Source organism: Hypomesus transpacificus, unplaced genomic scaffold, assembly GCF_021917145.1.
Source record: "Hypomesus transpacificus isolate Combined female unplaced genomic scaffold, fHypTra1 scaffold_130, whole genome shotgun sequence".
Taxonomy (NCBI): Eukaryota; Metazoa; Chordata; class Actinopteri; order Osmeriformes; family Osmeridae; genus Hypomesus; species Hypomesus transpacificus.
Genome location: NW_025813706.1, coordinates 474,366 through 483,513, shown reverse-complemented (window position 1 = coordinate 483,513; position 9,148 = coordinate 474,366). Strand labels below are relative to the sequence as shown.

Here is a 9,148-nt window from a genome sequence, read left to right as displayed (position 1 = left end):
CTCAAGCTTTTATTTATTACATTATTACCAAGTCTTGTTAGATCACGTTATATCCCTTAATAGGCGTTTGGTTTTGTAGGATGAACATATAAAACACAGGCCATATTTCTACACTGATGTTAAATTGAAGGCAGTGTGAATTTCGTGGCATTTCGTTTGAATAGCCTAAAAATGAAAGTAAGCTATGGTAAGTCTGCATTATGGAAGATTTCGGTTACCAAAATAACTATTAAGCTTTCTTTGCCTTGCGAGAACAAAGACGGAGCTGTTCATGTTAACAGTTTATTTCATCTGATACAATGCGTTGGAAATCATACTCATATCACGAAGAAAAATGTGTGATGAGTTCCATCTAGAATAGCCCTATATTTAGCCCTATAGCCTATTTCTAAAAAACGAGTGAAAGGAATACTATACAGTGACAGAATACATTTCCGTTAAGTTTGCAACATGTGTCTTATCCAAGCCCCCACCCCTCGCCCTTCGGCTTGAAGCAACGGCCCCGGTGGATGTAGTTGGTATTGCATGTACGGTTAGGTTTCCGACTCTTCCGGTCGTTTTTATTCTATTAAGTCCATTCAACATTTACAAAACTATCTCCCCCAATAATTTTTTTTGATTCTCGAACCTGGCTCATACTACTAGCTTTTTCATAGAAGAATTTTTCCAGATTTTTGCTAAGTTTGAAACTAATCCGAAATGGGTAAACTAGCAACCCATTTATTTGCTTAGTCAATGAAAGTTGCCTGCAAATGTGCTGGCGGATACTAACAGGGCACGAGCACAAAAGTTCACATTGGCCGATAGACGATTTACATGAGCTCTCGGAGCTAGGGAAAAAAAGAGCCACTGTTTAAAGCTAGACAGGAAGACACGGAAGTGGAAAGATGGCCGCATCCAGTCTCGCGATCTTGCTTGCCTCACTGCGCCACTGAGCACCTTTCATAGAAATGAATGGGGACGCCATCTTGGAAGACTAAAGTAGCTTACTCTAGTTATATTAACTCTATGGTCTTATCGGACTTGTACCCCATTCTGCCACTGCAATGCCTTAGCTCACACGCTCGTAACAGCTCGTAACCATACAAATCTATGCTCGCGACTGGTTGTCGCAAAGTATGACGTGTACAGCTAGTTGCAAGCATGCACGAGGTCTCGGAGCTAGGGAAAAAAAGAGCCACAGCTAGACCGGAAAATACGGAAGTGGAAAGATGGCCGCGTCCAGTCTCGCGCTCTCGCTTGCCTCACTGCGCCACTGAGCACTTTCCATAGAAATGAATGGGGACGCCATCTTGGAAGACAAAAGTAGCTTACTCTAGTTATATTAACTCTATGGGTACTTGGCAATGTGGGCTAATGATGTTTTAGTTCTGCAAGGGGATTCTACCCCAGGCCGCTAGATGGCGGCATATAATCTATTGAAAGGAGTCTACTAGACTCCCATTCGATTGTCGAGGAAGACAGTTTTCGAATCATGGCGGCGTTCAAGGAGAAAGATGGGAGAGCTGGCAAACCAGGTTTAAAGGAATCTCAACCTTTGATCATAGCTAAAACCCCAGCAGAGGAACAGCGTCTGAAGTTGGAGAGACTAATGCGCAATCCTGTAAGTGTTTAGAAAGGTTATCTTCTCTTCAGGAATATTTCCACGGTAACTAACGCTAGCTTTTTACTGGCCAAGCTAGGGTTACTGGCTGCTCATAACAACTACATACCTACCAATCTACTTTGGATCATGCAAGCAATGTTTTATTATAGAATAACTTTACAGTAGGTGGCTCCAAAATACCTCGATTAAATTGAATTAGCTTTAGTCTCTGTATTGAGTTTAGTGGCTGGTATTGGTGAGACAACAGAGCTTGCCTATTACCTAATAAAGGCCAGCGTTAGCTAACTGTTTTGCATTTGTTGTTTTTATAGGATAAACCTGCGCCTATCCCAGACCGACCAAAAGAGTGGAACCCCAGGGCTCCTCCGGAGTTTGTGCGCGATGTCATGGGTAGGTTGTATTCTCCCCTGCATCCTAACGAGCATGATGCACTCGCAGCCGGCGGGTCAGTGAGCCCTTGTGTACAATAACACACAAAACACTAGCTTAAACAAATATAACTGTTTTAGCAAGTGCAACTTATATTTCAGTTTTGTACAACATTTTAAATTGTAGTAATTTATTCAGTTCAACAAAACAACTGGCGTCAGATTTGTGCCAAAAGTCGCGAGCGTATATATTCTTTAACAGGAGCATATCACTTTTCACTCGCAAGATGTAAGTACTCGGGCACAAATTCAACAACCGACAGTTGTTCAAGCAGCTGCGAGTGAGCGCCTGGCACGGTCTCAATGGGTAAAAAATGTACTTGCGCAGTGAAATTCAGCTCGTGTGCTGTGGGGTTCTAGCCTGGTCCTACCAGACTCTCGTACATTTCTTTTGTGAGTCAATGGCTGTTTATCAATCCGGAGAATGCAAGTACATTCTTTTGAAGAACGTTCTGGCAAGCCTCCTTGCGAGAATGGTCTCGCAAGGATGCAAGGACGGAGAATGAATTGAGATGGTTAGGGTTTTCCTGGACTCGCAGCATTATGATAACTCTGACTAACTACAAAAACTAGATATCAGGGCTAAAAAATGGTCCGTCTACCTGTAATTTTACGTTATCTGTAGCCATTGTTAACTTACAGTACCTGTTAACTAGTGTCTGCACTGCACTGAGATGCTACTAGCTAAGTTATCGACAAGTCGGAGCAAATTTACAAATGAGCCGTTTCATCAATAAAATAAGAACATTTTCAGCGACTGAACTGCCTATTACTCGTCACATTTAATTCAGATGCTGATTTACATGTACCGTTTAGCTGAAATATGAAAAGTAAAAAATTACAGTTGTGAGGTTTGTCCGCCTCGCTTGACATCTTGCAATGACTTCTGGGAAATCAGAAGCGTTCTCGCTGGTCAAGTCACCATCCGATGCATCCTCGATAAAAGGGGCGGATCAGGAACATTTCCGGGTATTTTTGGCGTTCTTGGTGACTTGTGTTCTTGTGCTATGTATCGTACAGGACTGGGTAAGCGGCCACACAAACGATTCGTTTCTCCTCCACCTTGAAACCTAGAAAGCTAGAAATGTTTACCATGGTTGCTACATTAAGAGAAACAAGAAAACACTCCGATTGGCCATCGCTAGCGAAAATCGCTCCTCATTTGCATAAAGTTGAGAAAATCTCAACTCTGTCGCGTCGCGTCGCTACCCACAATGCACCACGCAAGCGATTCGCCTGGTTTCATAGAAAATGAATGGAAAACATGTTGTCGCTCGCATCGCGTCGCTGCAGTGGACACGCACTGTAAGTTTACTGTCCGACTGCGTTTTCTCCAGTAAAAAAATAGATTTATAGAAAAAAATATATATATATTTAGTGTTTCCCCTTTATGTAACCACATTATTTTTTTTCTAAAATCATATGGCATTTCAAATTTTGTTGTTACTGGAAGTTTCAGAACATCATGTGGTGCGACCGGTCATGCATGACTGCTATTTTGGAAACTTATGGAAATTTGCTCATAATGTATAAAAATGTATTTTCTGCCCTGTTTGGCATCATTTCCAAAGTGTTTTGTAGTCTTATATGAAATTACAGTGCTCTTGTATTGATATTTCTGTCATACCTGCTGCGTTAACGTGAGACTCTTATCGGGCGATAAAAAAATATATTTCCGTTAATCTATTCTCAAATTTGGGTTGGGAGCTGGGTCTATACTACGAAAGCTATGATGACTTTAACCTTGATATTTTAGCACGGATGTATACCTACCCGAATTGCACTGTAAGGGGCGAGAACGAGTCTTCGAACCTGTGTGTATGCCTGGTGTATAAAATTTAGGGTTGCCAACTTTCTCAACCCCAAATGAGGGACACTTTCTTCCAGGTGCACACACACATGCGCACGCACCAACAGCTTCCCAACAATAACGGAATTCTCAAGCTTTCATTAGCCATAAACCTACAAATTTCAGTGTAATTTTGGCAAACCACTAATAGCTACTTGCTTGGATGTATTGTTCATAGTACTAGTCAAGACAATTACACATTTCTCCTTTTGACACACAATAATGCTCACCTCACCAGTGGCCAGTTCACACCCACTGTCACCAACAAGCAACAACCATGTCCCATAGCAACGTTTGCGTGAGTTTTTGCACGTTTACAGTAGACTATTAGGCTATAATAATAATTGTCCGGTGAGGCTGTGATTGGAATACGGGACTGGAGCTGTCCCTGACGGGACAAATCAAAATCACCTATAATTCGGGATGTCCCTGACAATTCGGGATGGTGGCAACCCTATTGAAATTGGGTGCTGAAGTGCTAACCTGGATGCAGCTATGAAGCCACCTGGTTTGCTTCAGAGAAAATGTATTTTTAAGAAGCTTCCCAATGTAAACCTCGATAAGACTAAGGTTGTTTGCACCTTGTGCTACGTGGAATAAGTTTACTGTAGGAGTTCTTCCAGTCTCAAATACCACCTAAATGCAAAGCAACCCTTAGCTTATGCGGAAGATGCTGGGCCAAGCACTGATGTAGCACAGCTTTATCAGCCAAGCTAACTAATCTAATAAACAGTTTATAAACACAAGTACATCTTATTGAACATCATTTATTTTCATCACCAATTATCATAGTAGAACAGCTTTCTCAAGCAGTTTGTGATGCATTTTGGAAACAGGAGATGAGCCCCTGGTCTATTGCGCCACCTGGCTTGAGAAACCCGTTCTCAAACACTTACTTATAGTCATTATTTGGGTAGCACACATATTCTGAATACCTTCGACGGAATTCAAATGAGCCAATATAATCTAGATTAACGGCAAAATTACAGTGAGATTAATCTACATAAAATAAAAAAAAATCTATGCCCACCACTACATAATACACAAACAAACTTTGTCCGAGTATGCCCATTTTATGAAATATCATGCGGTGCAACCATCAAGAAATTATAATTTTGGAGCTTGTATTTTGAAATCCACTGAAAAACACGAAGGTGCATCATACATCACTTTGCAAAGGACCCTTAAAAGCAACAACTGAGAATTTCTACTAGTAGCCTGGGTGCCAGCAGAACTTAGCCCCGCCTACAACATTTTAGGTCGGGAAGTTCGGTCTGGCATTGCTCCTTTGGGGAAGAACTATGCCCGAACAAGAGCTGTTCGTACCATTCAAATTGTCAGGGCGGGCTTTATACGAGGGTGGACAGATGATCAACAGTAACGTAATCACCCACGTCACCAAAGAGCACTTGGGTTGAATTTGTTTTTAACAAACATGGCTGCCACTGGAGAGCTGAGATGTGTACATTCTGTCAGTCTGTTTTAGAAGACATCGACAGCGCATTAAATTTGAAAGAGGAACAGAGAAACGCGATCAGGGCATTTGTTGATCGAAAATGTTTTTTCGGTCCTTCCGACGGGATTCGGTAACTACGTTGCTCTGATTGGTTGTAGGTCTATCCAATTGATCGAAGAGGCACTTTTTTCGGGGTTCGGTTGAAACGCCCCATAATCACAGTCCAATGGAGCAGTATCAGACTCATATTCTGAATCATGACAACGTCATGCTAGTCTAACAGGGGAGAACTGCCACTCTCAGGGACATTTCTGGGTTCTGGAAATAAACCCCTCAAAATCCACTTTTCTCAGGATATAATTTTTTGTCAATAATTTGAATGTTGAATTCGAAACGGAGGCAAAAATAGTACACACTACTGGGTGAAACCTTTTGAAATAGTTTTTTTTTTTTGTCTCAAAAAGCCTTTTTAATTGTCAATGACGTCATACACATCGTACGACCAGAGATACTGCTTTACGGCAAGCTCTGGTCACTTCCTTTTTTCTCTCGAGGCATCGACAACACAGCTGACAGGTTAGGCTCTCCCTGTTAATACAAATGCTAGAGAGTTTTGGCTTGCTAATGTTGTTGCTAATGTTGCTAATGCTCTGACATTTTGGTTCTGCTTCAGATGTCATCATGCGGGATCTCTGGTTGTAGTCAGTCCTTCACTAACCAATCAGCATTTATTAGCAGAATAGTAGCGTGTCATGGGCAAAAACGACTCACCCAGTAAGAAATCGAAAGGACATAAGTACTCGTTCATTCAGCTTTCGACCTATCATCCATGTTGAAAATGCAAAAACTACAATCAAATCTGAGATTTTTCAACAACAATCAGGCGAAAGAGTAAAATTGAGCCGTTAAGCTCCATAGACTCCCATTAATTTTGCACTCGCTCGCGATCACCCCCAGTGGAACTCTGGTGGAACTGCAACCAAATTCGGTACAATGATGTTAAATAGGGAGTCGATAAACTCTCTGTAGACGGGCTCTGGCAACAAGCACCCTCTCTCATACTTAAGAAAATTACTTTTTGAATGGCTGGTATGTAGTTTCCACTTTTGGATGTCATGTGGTATGACCTTAAAAAAGATAATAAATGTTCATTTATATTTAAAAACTGATATTTTTATAGAAAATATCAGTGTCCTTCTGTGAGAAACTAGCTAGTTTTATTTAGGTGGCCAATGCTGTGTCTGTAAATTGACTGAATAAAAAAATAATGTGGTGCCACCATTGAATCATGCCTTCCAAGACTGGTATACATCCGTTATCGACCGGTTTTGTGCTCTTCTTTTTTTTCTGGTTTTATACAAATAGTAATTCATTTGAATATTCTATATAAACAAGATTTTAAGGCTTTAAACGATTGTTTATGTATTTCAGAGACAATGGTTTATGATTAGTATTTATTCAGAAACATTACATTTTATTATTAATAATAATAATAATAAATATAGCTGCAAGCAACAATGAGGTGTCCAAGCCGGTTAAGCAAGTAAAATGAACGCTGAGACACGACCCAATTTTCTGTTTGCAGGCATTGCCGCAGATTTTGATTGGCTGTACCGATCAAACCGTTTAGAAAATTTAAAATAATTTTGATTGTGTGAGGATAAGGGATGAGATAAGATTTTAACAATTCCGATTCCTTATCAATTTCTGCTTATCAATTTGATTCCTTATTGATTCTCTTATCGATTCTTTGGGGGCAAGGGGGGGGGGGAAAGAGCACAAACAGGTTTATTGTTGGAATACTGTTCAGCATTCAAAGTACTGTTCTTTGAATCTTTATTCAACTTCTTCTATTTCTTCCGTGACACCCTTCAGCACCTTCAAATCTTCAGCTATTAAAACCGTTCAACTATTTAAAAAAATCAGCAGTTTCAGGCTATGACTGCTGTGACTTTTCAGCTTTCTACCTCTTATGTTTGAATTTATATAAATCAATATTCATAATTTTTTTTACATGGTTTTACAATGGAGTTCTTTTTCAAATCTTAAACTTCTTCAACTTTCAAATACTTCTTCTTCCTCAATATTTTAGCTACAGCTACCATTTAAACTTAAAATGTTGACAAAACTCAAAAAAAAAAAAAAAATCAGCTTTTTGATATCTATTCAACTTTGTTCAATATCACTGATTATGTTCCATGAGTTTTTCAAATAGTTTCTGAGATTTACATGGGTGTGTATGTGGAGAGCCTAGAGTGCTGACTGAAACGCTTAGAGCTTCGAAGTCTGTTTCAAAAAGTATTTAAAATTTGCCAGCATTGCAAAAATGTTCACTCTTCAGGCTTCATTTTTGGATCAGTAGATAACTAATTTTGTGTTGGTCGTAGACAGTTGTCTGTGGAATCCAACAGACATACACATTTTTTCAGAGCCCCACGAAAGCGAGACAGAGTCCAACTCTTGCCCCATAGAGACCAATGCAAATCTGGTGACAAATTCGTCAGAGATAGCAGAAGGAACATGTTTTTGAAACTGCCGGTAGAGTAGTTTCTTTAATTTCAGCTACTAAAACGAATATTCTACTTCTTCTACAGTTTAACAGTTCAGCTTTCTGCTTCTCCCGCATTGTATTTCAGCTCAAGTTCAAGTCTTTTATTTGTCAGGTGCACAGAGCAACACAAGGTTAGACTGGGCACTGAAATTCTTAAGACAAGACAACGCAAGCACTTGGCATAACATAACATATAAGTACACAGAACAAATTTACATCTATGCTGAGCTTAGATAAGTGAACTTCCTAAATATACAGATAGCAATAAATAAACGACTATACTAACCCTAACACTAAAACTTCCTAAATTACAGATAACAATAAATAGTACGCTATACTAACCCTAATACACAAAAAAAAAAAAAAAAAAAAAAAAAACCTGTTACAACCCTATAAACTAATCTAACCTAAATGGAGTACAGTGCAGTAGTGCAAATTTACAGATCAGTGACTTTGTCAATGACCAAACAGGAGCCTGGTGGCGAGGTACAGTAGTGCAATGTTACTGAAAGAGCAACCAGTAGCTGAAAGTGACAGTGTATAAGTGACTAGTGTGCAGTAAAAATGTCCATATCAGTGTCCATTGAGAAGCCTGATGACCCTTGGGTAGAAACTGTTGTCCAGTCTGCGTGTGCGCGACCGGATGCTGCGGTAACGCCTGCCAGAAGGCAACGGGGTAAAGAGACTGAAGGATGGGTGGGAACAGTCTCTTAGAATCCTGCTGGCTTTCCTAAGGCAACGTGTGTGGTAGGTGTCCTGTAGGGCTGGGAGCTTCCTGCCGATGATGAACTCAGCAGAACGGACCACACTTCGTAGGGCCTTGCGGTCCCGGTCTGTGCAGCTCCCATACCACACTGTGATACAACCAGTCAGAATGCTTTCTATAGTGCATCTGTAAAAGTTAGTAAGGATGACTGAGTCCATACCAAACTTCTTCAGTCTCCTCAGGAAGAAGAGGCGCTTACGGGCCGTTTTGACCACCTTGTCCGTGTGAACAGACCAGGTGAGGTCATTGCTGATGTTCACCCCGAGGAACTTGAAGCAGCTGACCTTCTCCACTTCCGATCCATTGATGAATAGGGGTGCATGCTCCTCCTCCTGCCGCCTCCTAAAGTCCACAATCATCTCCTTGGTCTTGCTGATGTTAAGAGAGAGGTTGTTGTCCTGACACCATGATGTCAGGGTGTCAACCTCCTCTCTGTAGGCTGACTCGTCACTGTCAGAGATGAGGCCCACGATGGTTGTGTCGTCAGCAAAC

At 40.7% G+C, this 9,148-nt stretch overlaps 1 protein-coding gene across 1 annotated transcript in view; it reads left to right on the top strand.

Moving 5' to 3' along the window:
* Positions 1-1,437: 1,437 nt before the first annotated feature.
* Positions 1,438-9,148, top strand: part of prkrip1 (PRKR interacting protein 1) — a 31,164-nt gene continuing 23,453 nt past the window's right edge. The window contains exons 1-2 of the mRNA XM_047050895.1: positions 1,438-1,603; positions 1,918-1,996. Of these exons, the coding sequence (XP_046906851.1) occupies positions 1,475-1,603; positions 1,918-1,996 (208 nt within the window). The 5' untranslated portion in view covers positions 1,438-1,474. The remainder of the gene's footprint in view (positions 1,604-1,917; positions 1,997-9,148) is intronic.